At 48.7% G+C, this 20,673-nt stretch overlaps 2 protein-coding genes across 4 annotated transcripts in view; one reads left to right on the top strand and one right to left on the bottom strand.

The window, feature by feature from the left end:
• The window catches only part of LOC146765841 (uncharacterized), an 87,160-nt gene that overhangs the window by 20,007 nt on the left and 46,480 nt on the right, over nucleotides 1-20,673 (bottom strand). The gene's annotated exons all lie outside the window — the stretch shown is intronic.
• LOC110473343 (urotensin-2 receptor) lies at nucleotides 8,057-13,525 on the top strand. Of its 3 annotated transcripts, XM_085556925.1 has the most exons (3): nucleotides 8,057-9,445; nucleotides 11,807-12,724; nucleotides 12,836-13,525. In XM_085556925.1, the coding sequence occupies exons 2-3, from the start codon at nucleotides 11,948-11,950 to the stop codon at nucleotides 13,094-13,096; spliced, it is 1,038 nt and encodes a 345-aa protein (XP_085413051.1). In that variant the 5' UTR covers nucleotides 8,057-9,445; nucleotides 11,807-11,947; the 3' UTR covers nucleotides 13,097-13,525. The 3 variants fall into 3 exon arrangements, with proteins under 3 accessions (XP_085413051.1, XP_085413049.1, XP_085413050.1); XM_085556923.1 differs by having other exon boundaries at nucleotides 8,063-9,445; nucleotides 11,807-13,525; XM_085556924.1 differs by having other exon boundaries at nucleotides 8,063-9,445; nucleotides 9,700-13,525.

Genomic DNA, 20,673 nt, shown 5'->3' with positions numbered 1-20,673 from the left:
GAATTACTGATTAACTCCACAGGAGAGCTCTGAGCTGTGAAATCTCAGGCCTGGAGAGCAGCATTGCAACAGGGCACTTGTGTCATCTTTGCATCATCTGTAGGCAGGAATTAGAGCAAGAAGACAAGCTGAGATGTGTGGACTGCCCTGCTGAAGGGATTTCAGTGCAGCCACAGGAAGGGTTTCAGCTCAGGTAGCTGCTAAGTCAATACCAGTGGGACAAGGGCTTGTCTTTCTGAAGTCAAAGTTTTATCAGCTATATTTTTAGCTCATCATTTTTTGGCCTTTTTTTTTTTTTTTTTTTTTTTAAGCTAACTTTACTGGAAAGAGGAGATGGGAAAAAGAGATACCTGGGTCCAGACACGAGTATGACAGGCTGACAGGCAAGTGTCCATACATTTCCCTCAAGGACAGTGTGCTACTCCTCTTCTATAAATAATGCAAGAGAACTGGCTGCAAAGAATTGGCCTGTGGTTATTCTGTTATTCAGTGCACACAGAGCTGAGGGCTGAGTTCATTAACCTGAGCAATGGGAGAATGAGGTGTGGGATGTCAGCACAGCTGTCACAGCCACGGCGTGGCCAAAGGAGGTGGCCGGAGGATTTGGGTAAGTTATGCTGCCCACAGCTGGGCTGGTAACAGCAGCGTGGAGCAGCAGCAAGCTGAGGGATGAAGGGACAGGCCAGCTCCTGATTTACAGTGCACAAGCTGATATTGCCAAGGCTTCCCATTGCTCAGCCTGTCTGCTTTTCCCTCCATGGGGAGCCTGCCCATCCCAGCAGCACAGCACCATGTTCTGAGCAGCTCCAGGGTGTCACATTAGGTCCTTTTCTGGGCCAGCTGAGAGGTGTTTTAAAAACTTTTATTCCATTTTCAGTCTCTTTTGGAAGGTGAGACAATACAGATGTTATAATTCACACCATCACAATCAGAAGCCAAATCTTTCTTAATTACAATTCTCTATAAATGTTTCTTGCCTATCAGCTTTTGCCACACCATGCTGTCAATGCCTTAAGGCCAATAATCTAAAATTACTCTTCATGGGTCCTGATGCAGTGCATCTTTCATAGTTCTATTTCTCTCTATATATCTGTGTATATATCGTATTTCTTAATTACAATACATTATAAGCATTTCTTGGCCTCTCAGCTTTTGCCACACCATGCTGTAAATGTCTTAAAGCCAATAATCTAAAATTACCCCTCATGGGTCCCATTATAATGCATCTTTCATGGTTCTATTTCTCCAAAGTATCCATTCAGTCTTATTTGCAAGGCCATCCTTTTAAACTTGTTTCTAGCTCCATTTCTCTCTCAGAAATGTCTGTCCTGCTCCATGGCATTTCTAAGCATTTCTAAGTCAGTATTTCTTATCTCAAGGTTTTCTTCTTGATACTGATAATATCTGAGTCTCCCAGCTAGGGCTGCACTGCCAGCAGAAATGCTCCTCTGTGCTCACACAGACCATGCCAAGCCCTTGCAATGTAATAAATGTGCTCCCAAAGGCCATGCCAAGGCCATGCCATGTAATCAGTGGGCATCAAACAGCCAAGTGGGTCCCTGCACTGTGCCCCGGGCATGGCAGTGGGGCTGCCAGGGCACAGCCATGCCAGGAGCAGCTCTGGTCAGGTAGGTTTGAAGGTAAAATGCTTCAAACTGCTGGGCAGAGGTGGCACAGGTAGCAAAGGCAAAAATTTGCCCTTCCCTTCTGCCCCAGTGAAGTTCTGCCAGCTCCCACTGCTTTTTATGCACAGCGAGGGATTTCTGCTTGCTGCGCTGAGAGGAGGAGGCACAGCCAGATGTTGCACTGGCACAGAGTCCTGGACCATCACTTGGATAATATCCCAAGGGGACAGGAACTCAGCCAAGGCCAGCACAGGTCACCCAGAGCCTCTTTGCAAAGTTGTGGGATATCTAATTGCAGTCATTAGCAAATTGAGTCACGCGCTGCTAATGCAGGCTGGCAAAAGGAGCTTCAAGCCACCAAAATCCTGGAATGTTTTGCTTGCACTTAACACTGGAGGTGTTTAAAGGCTCTCAAGAGCCATCCTCCCCTGCAGCAGGTGCCCAGCCTCTCTCATTTGGCTTGAACACAGCAAACTTGCAAAGTGGGAAGAGCCTCGAGGCTTCCTGCCAGCCCAGCCCCTGAGCCTGGCTGCTTCTCACTTCAGTGCCCCAGCCTGGAGAAGCACCTCGTTCCAAAATCCCTGCTAAAGACAGTGCTGGCTTTTCAGCCCTGCTAGAAAGAGTGCTGGCAACACGGGAATAGCCAGGGTGTGGGCCAACACTGAACTGTGGAGATTGGGGTGGCAGGGATGGGACAGGCTCTCCTCTGCCAGGGGCTCAGGAGGGGACCAGAGCAGCCTGAAGTGCTCTGAGCACAGAAGATGCTTGGGAAACTGTGGGAATGCAGGGCTTCCTTCTGGCTGCCCTGGCAGGTCTGGGACCCTGGCAGGGGTCAAGAACCCCCCTGGACAGAGCCCCCAGAGACACTGGCTGTGATCTCTGGCCATGGAAAAGAGTTTTCAATATTACAGGGTGAATTACCAGCTCTGAGTGTTTGATAGAAGTAATAATTAAGTGTGGCACGGGTGCAAAAGTAAAATTTTAGGATTCTAGATGAGGGGTCCAAAGGGGACAAGATGGAGGAAATTGGGTGTGCCTTGTCCTTTTTCTCCTTCTCCATGCCCTCCATGTCTCACTGTGGTGTTGGCATTTTTCTGTTGGTTCAGGCTGGGGACACACTGTCCAACGTAGGTGACAGATATTGGCACGTTCTTGTAAATGCAGCCCAGGGAGTTTCTGGTATTTAATGTTTGTCACATCCCACTGAGGGCAGAGCCCCACACGCTGCCCTGCAGGACAGAGCTGGGCAGGGCAGCAGAACATGTGAGAGATAAACAGAATAAACAACTTGGAAACCAGCACAGACCAATGATGGCTTCTGCTTTGGCAGGGGGCTGACAGACAGAGACTTTCTACAATCTCAGGATCATCAATAGCTCAGATTCCAACAGGAAAGCTCCCTGCAGCTCTGAGCACACACTTCAGAGGCAATATTCCCTCCTTGTTTACACGTGGTGGAGTCAGGGTGGCTTGGAGCACAGCCAGGGTGTGTAAGCATGTGAAAGGATGCACTTCATTTCACCTAAATCTCTTCATCTGCACAGTCCCGGGATGCAAAACAGGATTAAAGAGCAGAAAGCCAGTACAGCTGGAGCAGCCACTGCCAGAGACAGCAGCTCCATCATGGGGGCAAGAACTGCATCCCACAGCACCCTGAAGGGAAAGCAGAGGTGACGTCCTCAGGGTCTGGAGACACACGAGAGAATTTCAAACTACTGGTGGCTTCTGCACTGAGTGGGGCCTTTTTTATCCCTTGGGATGTTTTTTTTTCATTATACAGGTGTTTGTACATTTTGACTAGTCTGGAAAACAAGGCATGCTGTTCCCTTTGTCTGCCCAATAAAACAGCTTTGACACCCCTCCCAAAACCCAAACTCAAACCCCTCCCCATCTTCAGCCATATGAAGCACCCAAAGGCAGTTCCCAGCCCACTGAGAACAATCTTCTTTAAATGCAAAGACCTCCAATTTTGCACCACAAAAAATGTACAACAAAATGTACAAAAATGTACAATAAAAATGTACCACCAGGGTATTTTGTGCTGCAGCTTCATGTTACTTTCATGCCATGTCTTGCTGCTGGTTTTTTTTGTGCCTGCTGCCACAAGTTTTTCAGTGCTTTGCGTGGGAAATCTGCAAAGAGAATTAAATATTTGCAGTGAGTCCAAGAAGGTGCTGTGTCCACACACAGGGTGAGGTGAGAGGAGTTTGTACCATACCAAGTGCTTGAGGAATAAGAGGAGATGATCTCAGGGCACTGACAGAGCAGCTCAGCATGGATGAGAGCAGGAAGGGAGCAGGTGGGATCAGCACAGGGCATGTCAGGGGTTCCCTTGCTGTGGCCTTGGCCACCACAGTGATGCAAACTCAAAATAAACTGAGTTGCACCAGAGCAGCCAGTCTAAGAGGGGCACAAGGGCATGGCCTGGGCTGCAGATGGGCTGTTCTGTGATGTTCACACATCCTCTGAACAGAGAGAGACTCAGTTGTCTCAGGATTTATCCTGAGAGAAGCTGTGAGAGAAGCAAAGAGAATCAAAACAATTCTTACTTCATTTGCTGCCCTCTCAGGGTCCAGATTCTACTTTTCCACCCTGTGCTAATTCAGCTACCACACTACTCAAACCTTTGTGGCTTGTAATTCCTCATACAAAGTTGGCAGCTTTTTCCACGGGCTAAAATGGAAGCCACAGGAGTTTTTGACTTTGTGCCAGGGTCTGGAGACAGCCAGGAGGATATCCTGAGTTCCCACACTGCTCCTGTGTTGGTGCCCCTATGGAATGCATTATGGAGATTTTTTTTACCCAAGGTGATTGCTTGATTGGATTCTGGTGCTGGTGTTTTGGATTCATTGACAAATTAGTTCATAGCTGTGTTGGGTCTCTTGGCAGAGAGTCACAGGTTTGTAAGTTAGTTCATGATAGTTCTTGTTAGTAATATAGTGTAATATAGCTTTAGTATAATACAATAAAGTAATTAATTATCCTTCTGACATCATGGAGTTCTGCACATCATTCTCCCTGTTGGTTGGGCACCGTAGCACTGATACAGTTCCGTGGGCTTGTCTGCACCCCCTTCTCACACCAGGGCTGGGGGGAGCCCTCAGCAACCCCAAGCACAGCCTCAGCCCCCCCATCTGCTGTGGGCAGCCCCTTCCCATTGAGTGGGGCAGCACCTGGGAACAAAAAAGCCTCCATCAGGTAAAGTGGTACTTTGGACCAAACCAAGGCAAAGAAAAGCATTTTGAGACAATCAAGCATGCTTTCCAACTGTGGAACCAGGCACCTGCTCAGTCCTCCCACTGCTTTTGACCAGGGAATTAAGCCATTTATTCTACATTAGGGCCATTTCCAGAGGAATTTCCCTCTGGCACAAAATGCCAGGAGGCACTTCCCTCTGAAGGAGCAGACAATGGTGGGAAGGGACAGTGGGCAGGGGAGTGCTGCACCCTGAGAGAAGGGAAATGAAAGAAGGAGCCACAAGGGAGTGTGGCACAGGTGGAGTGCCACATCCACTGCTCACTTCAGCCAGCACCCTCCATCCAGCCTGTTCCTACATCAAAAGTTCCAGCAGAGGAACAAACACTGCACAGCCCCCCCCCCTGTGCCCTGTCCTCTGCTGCCCAGACCTTGTGCTGGTGACACTGATGTCCCTGCAGAGAGGGACTGGCACAGAGTAGGCATCTGCTCCCTGTTTTTCATCCCAGGAAGCAGCCCATGGAGGGCAAAATGCTTTATTTAAAAACTGGCACATACTTTTAACTAGCACCTGTCATTTTTGACAGTGCTTTTAGCTGCAAGCCTTTCCTTTTCAAGGCCCTTGCACAGAGCTGTTCCCACCTGCAGAGTAGAGAGGGGCTGCAGCCCCAGAGGGGCTGACAGCATCAGGAGGACTTTGCTCAGTTTGATGCTGCCACAAGGGGGAAAAAAGGACTTTATTGTCTCCCTTACTGTCTCCTCTAGGAAGTGAAGACAGGCACTGAAAGCCAGCATTGAGCCACCACCACTGGGGGTAGAAGTTACCTATCAGAGTAAGGAAGGGCAGAAATTATGTGGGAATGTGACTTCTTGTAGAAAAGCAGTTTTTAAAAGGAGCATTTGAATCAGCATCTGCTGCTCCAGAGAGGTGACCCACAGCAGCACCAGCTGCCACCATCCCCAGCCCCACCCCACTGTGTGCAGGATGGCAAATGCCACCCCCGAGTCCACAGTGGCACAAACTCAGCGTGGTGACATTTGCTGCTCTTTATGCACTGCCAGACAACTTTTCACACTCCATCTCTTGTCTCCTGTGAGAGGGTTTTGAGAGCTCCAGCAGAAATCTTTGCTGCCAGGCTGAGGATGTGTGCTGCCCTCCGTGCTGAGAAAACCCCTGGGATCAGCAGCAGCAGCTGGAAATTATGGAGCCTGACTTTTTCCTAACAGGATTCTGGCCCCAGAGCACTTTCCTAAATCTTCTAATTCCCAGCTATGAGGGCTGAAGAATACAGAATGGTTTCGAAGAGGGAGCAGGGCAGCTGTTCAGCTGAACAGAGGAGGAGAGGCTGAGGACATGGGACCAAACTGCAAAGGAATTGTGTGGTTTGCACCAGGCAGAGCAGAGCACAGAGGTGCTGACCAGGATATTTGGGATAGAAAATAATATCAAAGAGGCTTTTGTGTCTAGTGTAGCAACAGCTTCTGGCCCATGGAAGGTGTGCCTCAGTGTGTCTGCACTATCCATGGCTTTCTTGATGATGATTTGAGGGATTTCCAGGAGAATTCTGCTGTGATTTTTGTTGTTGATCTCAAATGCTTTGCAATAAAGAGAATTAATTAACATTTGTCTGTGACCATTATCCCAGCTCTCAAAACTGTTCACAAAGACATGATCAGATTTTAACTGGCAATGAGGAAAATGTGACATATTACCCAAGCCAAATCCTGTCCCTGAAGAGCTTCTCCAACAGACACTTGTGAGAGAAGCTTTTCTCAGCAGATGGAGGGAAGCAATGATCTCTTCTGCCTCCGAGAGCTTGCTGCTTTCCCCCTGGTGATTACACTCACTGCAGCTATTCCAGGAACCAAAGAGAAGGTGAGGAGGTCAAAGGATGGAGAAGATCCAATAGCACATCTCAAACCTTGCAAATAAAAGTGTAAATGGGGCTGTGTAGACTGAGAGGGCAACTGTCTCCACAAAATCTTGGAGATGGCTTAATTTAAAGTTTAAAGAGGCAGCTGTGCCATGTTGGCCACAGAAAGCCACCAGTGTATGTGAATTAGCAGCACCCAGCTATAAGCACTGCCCAAAGAGCTTTAGCCCAACTCAAATCTCTCCAAGGAAGAATGACCTCCCTGCTCCTGCTGGCCAGACCATTCCTGATCCAGGAATTTGGATCTTCCTCAGAAGACAGCCTGAGCAGCAGCTCCCATCCCACACTTCTCCAAAGATTTCCAGGGACCAAACACAAAAAGCAAAGTCAGAGCAAAACGTACATGTGAGTGTTCAGGCTGGGGTTTCTCAGCCATCTCTTGCTAGAGCTGCAAAGATCTATTTTTACAGTAAAATCCAGCTTCCACATGGATTTTTTCTTAAGCCAAGATCTCAAAAGGCTGTCCCTGAGCAGAACCCAGCTGTCCAACTGTGGGGACAGGCACAGCCAGGGCTCACCAAGTTGTCCACGTTCTTCCACCAAGCTGTCACCAAGCTGTCCCAGTTTGGAGCCAAACTGGGCTCCCACTGCCCTTAGACACAAGATGCACCTCCAGACACCCAGAGTGCAGAAAGCTGATTATGGCAGCAGCTCTCTGGCCACAGAGAGCAGGCACAGACTTTCCCAGGCATTTTCTTGAGGGAAAAGAATGATCAAAACAATTCTTATCTCACTGCTGCTCAGTGTTTGTGCCCACGTGGAATGTGCTGTGAGGTTTTTTACCCAATGTGATTGCTTGATTGGATTCTGGTGATGGTGTTTTGGATTCATTGACAAATTGGATCCAACAGCTGTGTTGGGATTCTCAGCAGAGAGAGTCATGGGTTTTCTAGTGAGTGATAATTCTTGTTAGTGTAATATAGTGTAATATAAATATAGTATAATATAGTATAGGATGAGATAATAATAAAGCAATAGATCGGCCTTCTGCAACCATGGAGTCAATGCTAATTATTACCCATTTGGGGGCCTGTGGAGACAGTTGAGAACACAGAAGAAATAACCTGAGTATCCACGGAAAAAGGCAGAGGAGGGAGCAGCACTCAGGATGGATTGGTCTCTCCCAGGAGCCCAGGGCTGGGAAGCATCCCCTGCCCACTGTGGGTGCCCAGAGAAGCAGGCAGTGGGGCTGCCAGCATCTCCCACACACTGTGTCCTGCAGGAGACACCTGGGAGAGGTGAGGGCTCCTCACCTCCCCCTGGCACGGATCAGGAGCGATTCCCTGCAGCCCTCAGAGACAAGGCAGGAAACTGGGAGCAAGAGCAATCCCACTGTGTGCAAGCAACCAGCACAACGTCCACTGCTCACAAAACAATCCAGAGTTTTTCAGCATCTCCCGGCACCAGTCCCATCCAAACACTGCTGGGCTGATCTCTGTGTTTGAGTATGTGATAAATGAGTAATGAAATCGTCAACTCTACAAATTAAAGGGCAAATATCATGTATATATGTTAAGAGAAGTTTTAGAGATTTATAGTTGTGTTTTACCCCCGTTGTGTTGTTATCATGGGGTGACCTGGGTATCTGGGATATTTGGGAGGGTCTGCTTGTCACTATGGCAACACAGGACCTCTGAAAAAGATGTAAGGATGTGACCTCCACCACTGGACAGCAAAGGAGTCAATGGACAGAACTTTGGGAGGGACCAAAGGGTTAAAAGGCGAAACCTCCATTGTGTGGATGAGCACATGGTGGGGAAAATCCTTTGCTCCCAGCACCGTATTTATTTTCTCTATTCGGTTTTCTGTTGTAATTTTTGAAAGGTTTTAATAAACCTTTTTCAAATTTTTGAAAGTGAGTAGCATTTCTCACAAGTATCACTGGGGAAAGGGATCCACCCAGCCCCTGAACAACTTTGGCAATATTTTGTTCCTGCCAGCCTGAAATGTCTCGGGTGCTGCAGTGTGTGATCCCGCTGCACGGATTCATCTGTCGGTACACCATCCAACCCAAATAAACTTCAGCTTGGCTTCGGAATGGATCTCCAAATCAAGGAGCTCTGCTGCTTCCCTTCCGCAGGAATGTGACCCTCCTGCAGGATTTTAACCCTCCCTGGCCCGCTCTCCTTCCCCAGCCGTGCTGGCTTTGCTCGGGCAGCCTCGGGAATTTGGGAATTTGGGAATTTGGGAATTCTCCCTCTCCGTGTGCTGTCCAGAGGGTTCTTTGCCTTCCAGCACTCCTGGGATGGAACAACTCGAGCCTCTCAATGCCCAGAGTGGGGCAGGGGGATGCAGCTGAGCGAGCCTTGATAACCAGGCTTATCAAACCCTGCTGCTTTAAACAGGCTCTTCGCTGGCTGCAGCACAGCCACGCTATGCCTCACGTCACCGGGGAGCGAAAATAGCCAGCACGAGTGGAGGGAGGGGAATGAGAGTATTAAGAGCGCCCAGATTTCAAACATTCTTGGCTGGCAGCACGTTCCCTTCCTGCCCCTGCCGCTCCAGATGCGACACAGCCCTGGGATCTCTCGCTCTCTGCCCATGAAGAAGGATTCTCTTCTTTCTATTTTTTTTCCTCTTTTTCAGTTTTTCTTTCTTTAAGTTCCAGCTTTGATACTACTAGATATACTTTTATTATTATTATTATTTTCTTTCTCGTAGGAAACTTCATCTGACGGATTTAAAAGCAAGGTTTGAGCAGGAGAAATTCATTTCTGTTTACAGCTGTAAATGTGCATGGTACTCCTGTGGGATGATATCGTAGAGGGAAAGGCAAGATTGGCTGGAAAAACCGCCTGGACCGTAAGATGCTTGAATGGCTGCTTGGAATAACAAGCTCTCTGTTGTGTGTGCATGTGAGTGTGTGTTTGTGTACGAGAGCAGCATTGATGGGAACTTTAAAATTATGCAAGCGCTCCCCATTTGGCTTAATTTTCCTCTTCTAGCTCTGTCTGGAGATGGGCGAAGTGTCTGAATGGAAATAGTGCTGTAGGAATTTTATGAATGGAGCAGAAGGCAGGTTCAGCAGAAGAGGAGCAGAGCAGGGAGATGCAGTGGGCTCGGCTCTCTCCAGCAGGAGCTGTCACTCCAGGGAGCTGCACAGACAGGCACCAGCATGGCACAAATCTGCTACAAGTCCCTGGGATGCCAAATGAGGCAGCTGCAAGGAGGCAGCACCTGAGGCACGGAAATAACGCTCCTGAAAATGAGCTATCACCAGCACACCGAGCCGAGAGCTGCGTGTGGGACCAGCTCCGGGCTCAGCTGGAGCATCCCATGCAGAGCTGTTCATTTCTGTGCCCTTCTGCTGGTTGTGAGGCAGAGGAGCAGCCACAGATCCTGGAGCAGCTTGGAAGTCATTTGCACTGCCAGCTCGGACACCAACCGATAAAAGGGACACCGAGGGAGTGGGACAGACTGGCCACACCTGCCCTACAGCAGAAGGGCACAGCAGGAGCAGGACGGGGAAGATTTGGAATTGCAAGGTCCAAGAAATGGATCTTGATGCTGGTGAAGCTGTGGAGACAGCCCAGAGCAGCACTGTCCTGAAGGAGCACTGAGCACTGCAGAACCATGCTCATCTCTCACCTGCACTCAAGGGACTGGGGTGGGACACGGGCTCTGTGTGTTTCTCTGTTTTTTTGTACTTTTATCCCAATTGCTACGTGAGGGGAAATCTCCCTCTGCATTCAGTTGTCCTCTCTTATCCAGAGTTTTTTATGACATCTCTGCAGTACCCGCCATCCTCAGCAGGTAATGGGGAGAAGGTGAGGGCAGGTCATGAAGAGGATGAAAATTGTCCATCCTCAAGGCCACAGAGGTCACTGACAGGGTGACACAAGGGCAGCGGGGGACTGTAATGCTCCTGCCAAGGAGACAGTGGGAGGAAAGAGGAAAAGGAGGCAGAGCTGGTGAGGAGGGAAAGGGACACCTAACTCACTGGGAAACGCTGCAAATTCCCAGGATTAAACAAATCCAGCCTGCCCAGTGGAACAAGGCAGAGGGAAATTTTTGCCTGCTGAGCCCTATAAGGACAAGGCAGTCCAGCACCCCTCCTCCTCAGCGTTTTCCAAAGAAAAAGAGACAGCCTGAGTGCTGTAAAACACACAGTGCAAATGCACTTCTGTATGCAGTGACCTTTAGGATGGCACAGGCTTTTGGTATGCCCTTAAAATCTGGGCATTTTAGCTACTTATTCAGCTTTCTCTGAGGAAGGTTTGCTCTTCTTTTGCCTACACCTAGAGTGAATTGAGAGCAACAGAGTCCTGATTTGTGCAGCACCGAGTGTGAGCTAAGCAGAGGCTCCCACCTACAGAGTTTCCTCACATGTTGCCTCACACCTCGCTGCTCAAGGCTGTTGAGGCAGGTTCACACCAGCTCTGGCTGAGACAGATCTGTTTTACAGGCACATGGACATCTCTGGTGTCACACTGGACAGAGAGGGTGAAAAACCCTGTGTTTACAGACACAGAAATCCCACAGGGAAACTGCACTTTGCTTTATGAAGTGCCTTTTTCTCCATCACTCGAATGCTGTTTGAAACTGCAGGACAGAGGAGGAGCTTCTCATTCAAGGGAAGCTGCTCTGTGAAAACGCTGCAGGAATGCTGGACAGGACTTTGAATGCATCACTAACTCAGAACAGACAATTTGGCTGCAAATGATAAATCTGAAGTTTGTTTTCCCTTTTTAGGGGTCTTCCGCTCCTTCAGAGTTAAGAATGTGGCAAAGAGGTTTAAACAATCATGCTGATAGCTCTAAATCATCGTTATAAATTTAGGAAGGATATTTTTTTCCTCTAACCCCAAACTAAGGACTCCAGTAAGTGGTTCCAGTGATCCACACAACCTTTTTTGTCTCTTTTCCATGGACACAGCTCACAGCTGGGCTCTTGCAATGACAGCACCAGCCCTACAAGAGTGGCCTCGGTGCCAAAGACCTTTGGTACATTCAGGCAGTGCAGATACGTGCTCAGGGACAGGTAACTTCTAAATGAACTTTTGTGTTGCTCTGGCAGATTTCTAATATGTTGGTTTTGATGTCTTTCCTCTAGTGGAGAATGCAGATGGTCCTTGGATGAGACACCGCTAAGAAATGGTTCTACAGCTCCCAGCGGCCACGTTTCTCGGAGCAGAGAGAACCCCCTCCGACCCCTGTGACATGAGCAAAGCTTCTGGCATTTAAACCCAGGAGGATGTCCCTCAGTGACGAGCTGGAGAGCCACTTCTCCACCACCCCCTACATGGTGACAGACACAAGTGAGGGCAGCGTGTTCAGAATCAGGCCCAATGTCTCCGCCAACGCCACCGGGGACGGCGCGTGGGCCGCGGGCTCCACGGAGGACATGATTGCCATCTGCACCATCGGGGCCATCCTGTCGCTCATGTGCGTGGTGGGGGTGACAGGCAACGTCTACACCCTGCTGGTGATGTGCCACTACCTGCGCTCCTCTGCCTCCATGTACATCTACATCATCAACCTGGCGCTGGCCGACCTGCTCTACCTCCTCACCATCCCCTTCATCGTCGGGACCTACTTCATTCAGAAGTGGTACTTTGGGGACGTTGGCTGTCGCATCCTGTTCAGCCTGGACTTCCTCACCATGCACGCCAGCATCTTCACCCTCACAGTCATGAGCACGGAGCGCTACTTTGCCGTGCTGAAGCCCCTGGACACGGTGAAGAGGTCCAAGAGCTACCGCAAGGCCATTGCTGTGCTGATCTGGCTGGTGTCCCTGCTGCTCACCCTGCCCATGCTCATCATGATCCAGCTGGTGCAAAGGGACAACAAAAGCATCTGCCTGCCCACCTGGAGCAAGCTGTCCTACAAAGTCTATCTCACCATCCTTTTTGGCACCAGCATCGTGGGCCCGGGGGTGGTCATTGGCTACCTTTACATCCGCCTGGCTAAGATTTACTGGGTGTCCCAGACTGCTTCCTTCAAGCAGACCAAGAGGCTGCCCAACCAGAAGGTGCTCTATTTAATCTTCACCATAGTGCTGGTCTTCTGGGCTTGCTTCTTGCCTTTCTGGATATGGCAGCTCCTCTTCCAGTATTATGAATCCTTCCCTTTGTCTCCCAAGGTGATGAAGAACATTAATTACTTGACAACCTGCCTGACCTACAGCAACAGCTGCATCAACCCCTTCCTCTACACCCTGCTGACCAAAAACTACCGGGAGTACCTGAAGAACAGGCAGCGCTCCCTCAGCAGCAGCAGTGGGTACTTCCAGAGGAGGAATCGTTTTCAGAGGATTTCAGGGAGATCCCTGTCCACGAGCAGCCAGCACTGCACAGAGACTTACGTCCTTGCTCACGCTCCTTTGGGAAACAGCAGTGCCTGAAGGTAAAATCTATCTCCAAGAACAATCAATACTGACTTCAATGTTGCTTTGATTTAAAGTGTACGTTGTGCAGGCGAAGCCCTGGCAGACCCAGAATGTGAACACATTTAGTCCAGAGGCTGTGCCGTGTGTCTGTTCTCATTTCTCCAGTGCCACTGATTTGATGCTAGCAGCACTCAGCTGAACAGCTATCTAAATAGCCTTTCACTTTTTATCTTTATATTTTATAGTGTATGTCTCCTCAAGTAGCCATCAATAATGAAAGCCCGTAACAGGGCCATGATTTTTAATAGTATCAGCTGTCTCACAACGTTTTAAATTATGTTACCCCATGAATGGCTGTAGTTTGCTCTTTTTTTCTTTAGCAGCAGTGCTAAATTTGTAGTTGTATGAGGGCTGAAGACAATGAAATAAAGAAAAAGCAGCTGATGTTTGTGACACGCCATGCAGTTTTGCATTTGGGGTAGGACTGGACAAGGTGGATGAGACATATCCAGGGTTGCTTGTCCTCGTTTGGGTGATGCTCACACTTATTCTGCACTCCTGTCTGTGCACTGGGCTGGGTTCTCCAGTCACACAGGTGCATGCAGTGGAATTACACCATGGTCCTTGTCAGCAGCCCAGGCTTCCCATGACAGTGCCACAGGCAGGGAACACTCAGCATCTCTACTGCACTGACCCCAAACACCCATGAGGAGCAGCATCATCTGTCCTGGGCAAGCATTTCCACCCTCTGCCCTCCTCTGAGGAGGAATTGGGAACCTCTGACGTGGCTGTCCTCAGGGCATCTCCTGGCAAACTGCAACATCCAACCTGAAGCACCACCAAGTCCAGGAGGAAAGGACAGAGGGAGAGGAGGGGGTTGAGGAGATGTGACTTTCCTGGGCAAAGCAATGTTCTCTGTAGTGCTTAATACTCCAGTTATAAAAGTGCTGGTTCTTGGTTAGGGAGATAACTTATTCCCTTCACTGGAAGTGATTTTGCCTTTCTGCTACAAAAACATAGTCCTGCCTACACCAAGAATTCGCTGCCTGTCCTGGCCTTCCCCAGTGATAAGGCATAATTAGTATAAATATATAATCTGTGATGTCTGGAACTTCCCCAGTGAGTCTAAAATACCTTCTCTGGGATGCTGCCAACATCCCTACAGGATTCTTCTGCTTGCAGCAGCCCTGCTTCCTCATTAGCAGGGATGTGAGGATGCAATGCCAACACAGCCAAGGTACACAATTAGAACCAAATGAATGCTGAGCAGCAAACTCAGAACTGCAGTGTGAAATCCCTCTGGCAGTGAGCTCTGTTTGCTCTGTTTGCTTAGACTGAGCCTGAATTCAGGATTTAGCCATCTATTCCCCTTCAGGGTGTTGAAATGGCCACTGCTCATTGGGCACAGGGCAAAATCTGCATGCAGCCTCCCTGGGGAATACACGTGGAGAAGTCATTGCCTCTTCCATGTATGGGTTTGAAATTTGTCATGAATGAGGGAAGATTCACACATGAGAGAGGGCTCTGGTGCATGAGTTCTGCTGCTGAACTGCTGCAGGAGCTGGAAGGGCCTTGCTGTTCCCAGCCCCATCAGCAGTGCTCCTGGGGTCAGGGTGCTTTACCTGCAGCCTGCTTGCTGTGCACTGTGCCAGCAGCTCCCACTGACCCCAGAGACTTCCTAGAATCACAGAATCACTGGGTTGGGAGAGACCTTCAAGATCATCCAGTCCAACCCAGCCCAAACACCTCAACTCAATCCTGGCACTCAGTGCCACATCCAGGCTGGTTTAAACAGGGATCACTGTGACTCCACCACCTCCCCGGGCAGACATTGCAGAACTTTATCACCTTTCTGTGAAAAACCTTTTTCCTAATATCCAACCTATATTTCTCTTGGCATAGATTGAGACTGTGTCTCTTGAAGGGCAGGAATACCATGGATTTGGCCATTTCTTGTCTCCAAGCCCCACTGGCCTTGGAGACATGTTAATGAGAGACCATTCAGCCCTCTGTGAGGGAGTGGGGGCCCATGGATGGGGTGAAGAGGTTTGTTATGGAATCACAAAGATTGGAAGAGACCTTCAGGACCAAGTCCAGCCATTACCATTAACCATTACCATTAACCATTACCATTAACTAAATATTACCATTAACCACACCACATTAACCATTACCATTACCAGCACCACCTCATACACCACATGTCCCCAGTGCCACATACACTGTACACATTTTGAACACTTCCAAGGATCCAAGGATGGTGATTCCACATCTCCTTGGGCAGCCTGTTCCAATGCCTGACCACCCCTTCATGGAAAAATTCTTCCTAATATCCAAGAATTTCCTGATATCCAATCTAATTTCCTGAATCCATTTTCCACTTGTATAGTCAGGGGTTTATCACAAGTCAGAATGTAAAGTTTAGCCTTATTTTTTTTCTCTCAAATGGCATTTTTAGCTTCTCCTTGCCCAGGAAGAAGCAGAAAAGCTCAGGATGAGCAGTTCCCATGCTTGTGAATGAAAGCTACTGCAGCCTGAGCCTTTAGAAAGCACTGTCCATTGTGCCGAAAATCAGAAAGTAAATTGACAGGGGGTTTGCAAATCTCAGCTCATCCAGGCCTCACCCACCCATGCAGACAGTGCAGAAGCTACTGAAAGATACTGGAGCAGATCTGCCTTCAATTATTCAGTCTGACCCCTTCACCCTCAGCAGCTCTGCTCTGATTCTCTTCTCCAAACCCTCCCTGAGCAATCCATCTCACAGAAAAGCTTTGCACAACGCCCTTCATGGCTCTGTCAGTGCAGGGAGCACGCTGAAAGTAGCCTGAGCAGCGTGCTGAAGGCACAAGGCCATGCCAAATATCCAGGGAAAGGAGCTGGGATTCCCTGTTTCCCTGGAAGGACACACAGCCTCAGCCCTTCCTGTGTGAAGCTTGTGCTGCCTCAGCAAGGGCTGGTGATGATTTTTTGTCAAATCAGCACAACAAAGCCAAGAGAAAAGGCACCCCCAGGTCAGGGACTGGCTGTGGGCCATGCTCCTGTCACTGCTGGGTCATCTCTGAATGATGAGATGTTTCATTCAAGCCTTTCTCTTCTCACCCCAGGCTGGAGTTGGTTTTTTCTCCTTCAAACACGTCCCTCAGCACTCAGCTCAGGCAGCAATAAGGGAATATCATTCCAAGCCTGCAGGTACAAGCAAGGCTCTGAGCTCTTCCCAAGCAGCTGAGTCCTGTCGGAATCTGAGGTATTGATGATCCCGAGATTGAAAAGTCTCTGTCTGTCAGCCCCGCTGCCAAAGCAGAAGCCAGAATTGGTCTGTGCTGGTTTCCAGGTTGTTTATTCTGTTGATCTCTCACATGTTCTGCTGCCCTGCCCAGCTCTGTCCTGCAGGGCAGCGTGTGGGGCTCTGCCCTCAGTGGGATGTGACAAACATTAAATACCAGAAACTCCCTGGGCTGGATTTACAAGAACGTGCCAATATCTGTCACCTACATTGGACAGTGTGTCCCCAGCCTGAACCAACAGAAAAATGCCAACACCACAGTGAGACATGGAGGGCATGAAGAAGGAGAAAAAGGACAAGGCACACCCAATTTCCTCCATCTTGTCCCCTTTGGACCCCTCATCTAGAATCCTAAAATTTTACTTTTGCACCCGTGCCACACTTAATTATTACTTATATCAAACACTCAGAGCTTGTAATTCATCCTGTAAGATTGAAAACTCTTTTCCATGGCCAGAGATCACAGCCAGTGTCTCTGGGGGCTCTGTCCAGGGGGTTCCTGACCCCTGCCAGGGTCCCAGACCTGCCAGGGCAGCCAGAGGGAAGCTCAGGATTCCCACAGTTTCCCAGCCCTGCATCCCAAACTAACTTCACAGGGCATCAGATAACACCAGGGAGCTGTTCTCTGCCTGAAACCAAAGAGCAGCTCAGCCCTCAGAGCCTGCTGAATATTAACAGGGGAGCAGGAGCAGCAGAGAGAGCCAAAGAAAGAACTGCCTCCTCCAAGACATGGATTAATTGTGTGCTTAATGAAAGATACAAAATTAGTGTGCCCTACTCATTCCTCCTTGCACAAACCCACCATCAGTTAAAGACCCAAGAGCAGCCCTTTGCATAAATTTAATCTGAAACTGGTGTGAAATACAGGTGTGTATACATGTGGCTGTGGGCTTGCATAGCTCACACCTTGCTCTATTTGTTCCTTTTTCCCTGTGGGATAAGGCCAGGAGTTCTTCCATGATCCCAAATCCTTAAGTCCCCCCATCTCTGAGGTGTTTGATGCCCCTGGAATCACCAGCTGAACTCCAAATACTAGAAGCCAAAACACCAACATTTTTGCCCTTTTAAGCCAGGAAGCATTAACAATGTCTCAAAACTCATCAAAAGTATGGTTGAAAATACTCCAATGTTTTCCAAAAGGGCCAGGGCAAGGTTCAGTGCTCCTGCAGCATGGAAAGGCCATGTACCCACTCTGGTGGCTGAAACAGGCAGCAAAGCACAGCTGGGGCCAGGCAGTGTTCTCAGCTTTGGTCTTTGCCAGAAAAGGATGACGTCTATGTTTACCCAAATGATTTGCAAATCCACCCAGAAATTTGAGAATCCTTCTGGAAATTCTTTTATTTCTTATTTTTCCAAATTCTGAATTGTCTCGTTTCAGCCTTTAGGAGGCAAAACAGCACAATTTCTCACCTCCAGATGAAGCTCCAGCCATCAGTTTGCTTACATTTAATTTTAAAAAGCCTTTTTTCCATTTTGTTCAGACCACAGGACTTTTGAAAGAGTCCAAGTAGGAAAGCAGAGAGCAGCTGTGCATCCCTCTGCCCAAACCCTGCCTGGACAGGGTTGTCCCCACCAAACTGCCACCCCTGCCCAATTCCCACGTGGAATCACAGACCTCCCTCCTCGCCTGCTGCTGGAGCCTGATTTAAGCTCAGCTTGAGCCCCCTCTTTGTTCCTGCAGCCCAGTAAGTGCAAGGCCACCTCCCCTGCTGGGACACAGCCAGTCCAGGAGCTCTTCAGCCTCCAAGCACCCAGAAAAACCTCAGCAGGGATTTATTCAAAGGATCACCTCAATGGATTCACCTTGGGCAGCAAAAGAGCCCAGCCAGGGCTGCACCCAAAATGAACCAAAATGGTCCCAAAATGCACGAGCGCTCCCAGAGTTCTCCCTGGGATCAGTTCTGCTCCATTGGCACCTTGGAGTTCATTGTCCCATTCCAGCTCCAGCCCAGGCAGTCCCGTCCTGCTTGTTTTTCTCCCTCTAGCCCACGGTGTTTGTGCTCTTGGGGCTGAAATTTGGATCATTTGTCCTTGGTGCCCAGCTGGAGCAGGAATTGTTTTGTCTACTTGCTCTGTGCAGAGAGCTCAGCATCCCCTAATATGAAGCCCCAGACCCACAGGCTAAAGCAGCACAGAATCTCAAAATTGTAAAATCTAAAACCTGAGGCATCACCAGGACTTCTCACTGGCAGTGCACAGTTGTGTGGTCAGCCTGTAATGATTTTCAGGGCTGGAATGTGCTAAAGTCAGAGAGTTGAGGTCTCATTTAGGTTTTGGGTGTCTGGAGTAAACACCTACAGCTCTAAACCACAAGAGTCTTTGCCATAGCCCTGAATTTCCCCAGTTTTGTATAACCGTAAATTCATCATTTAAATAGCACCCCGACTGAGATGTCAATGAGCTAAATATATAAGAAATAAATGTCCAGGCCCATCTATGCTTTTCAGTGTACATACAAGGCAGAAATAATGACTCCACAGAAATGGAAATCAAGGACTTTTAAAACCAGATTTGTCATTGCCCTATCAAGCTTACAACAGGACATTGTGCCACCAGCATCAACAGTTTTCCATGAAGTCTCAGATGTAAAGTGATTTTTTTTAAACACTCTGGTTCCTGAAATCCCCAAATTGTTGGAAAATATGGCCTTACTTTAAAAAAAATACGTAGAGTTTCATTTCAAACCCCTCAGATTAGCTCACAGGTGTGACAAAGAAGATCAAGAGAAACCCAGGTCTATTTTTCTCATACTGTCCTGTGGTACCTAAGTCAGTCCCAGCTGGAATTCAGGCTCAGCTCAAGGCTGATTCTCCTGCTGCCCAGCACCCATGGATTCACTGCCCTGACCTGGCACATACATCCTGGGAAAAATATGTGCCAAAGATAAGGGCAGGATAAAGACAGTGAAGACCAAATTAAAAAAAGCTTTTTGGGGTCTTCCTGATGCAGCATTTCCTCAGGCAGAATTTCTGGAGGAAAGACCACCATAAAGGACCCAAACCAAAACCTTGTGATGGGAGGCTCGCAGGCTGCAAGGAATTTGGAAAGTTGGGGTTTGACTGCATTTATAAGTTGATGACAACATATTGGTACAAAGGTTTGGATGAATAACTTTGAATTTAATGCCTGAGCTTCTGGACAGGGCAGCAGCCCCTTCCCAGGACAGGAAGGATCTCTCTGGCCACAGAACCTGTTCGCTGAGGCAGAGGACAGGAAAGGCTTCACATCAGCACAGTGCTGAGGTTTTCTCTGACTGGAAACGTTCCTGCTGTTATTCTGAACAGTCTGTCCACACTTCACGGCATAAACTGCTTTAGAAATTACAGCCTGGAATGTAAACCCAGGCCTGGCTGGCTGTGTGCCCTGGCTGCTCCTCCTGGCCTCTCTGCCAAGGGGTATCTGGTGTCAGCAAGAGGGACAGAAGCATAAAAAAGCAAACACCTGGCCCCAGCAGCCATCCACCCTACTAACCAGTGTGTTTGCTTTGTGCCACAAGAGAGGGGAGAATAGAAGCCTCATTTTGCACTGTTGACAGCCAAAACCAGCACGTGGACTAAACACATCCTCCAGCAGTTACACTCCCCTCAGGATTCCATCCACATCTGGATTTTGCCCCAGTACCATAGAACTGAGCCCCTTGAAATGGCTCCTTGATCCGCCAGCATCGGCATGGAGAGCAAGCAAGGAGTTCTTTGGGTGAGAAATGCTCAGAACTGCCTCTCTGAGTGGTTTGGGGAAGGCTCCCCAGCAGCTGAGGGCAGGAATGAATGGACCATGAGTGTGCCTGCCCTGGCCCCAGCAGCAGGAACCAGCAGGATACGTGTCCATCCATCCCAAACACAACCAGGGCTTGGGAGTGCAGCCAAGGGGAGCAGGCTGATCCAAGGTGCAGATGTTACCAGATAAGATAAACAGCTTTGCACCGCAGCAATCAGACTATTCCTCCCCTCTATTAACCTCTAACTTATCAAGAGGGCTGAAGTTCACACACATTAATGATGTTCAGACAGAGTGATCCACCCCATATTACAGCAAAAACCTCCAAAGCACAGCCCAGCTAAATCATGCTAAAGGGTTGCATTCCTCAGGCCCTGTCTGTGATCCTGTTTTATCAAACAGCAGCCAGAAAAGGGTTTCTGGCCCCAGACGATGTGCAATAATTCTATCTTAACAGCAGGACTTGAAGGACACATCTTCTCCATTACTCCTGCATTTTTAATGTTAAACTCTCTACCACCATATTTAAGACCAAGACAGGGCAAAAGCCAAATATGTTAAGAAGGTCTCATCACATGAAATTGCATCTTAG

Source organism: Lonchura striata, chromosome 18, assembly GCF_050655825.1.
Source record: "Lonchura striata isolate lonStrDom1 chromosome 18, ASM5065582v1, whole genome shotgun sequence".
Lineage (NCBI taxonomy): Eukaryota > Metazoa > Chordata > Aves > Passeriformes > Estrildidae > Lonchura > Lonchura striata.
The sequence above is the reverse complement of the archived record's forward strand: the minus strand, read 5'-3'. Positions and strand labels throughout refer to the sequence as shown.

Coding starts and splice junctions, on each gene's coding strand:
- LOC110473343 (XM_085556923.1), top strand. CDS start 11,948: ATGTCCCTCAGTGACGAGCTGGAGAGCCACTTCTCCACCACCCCCTAC.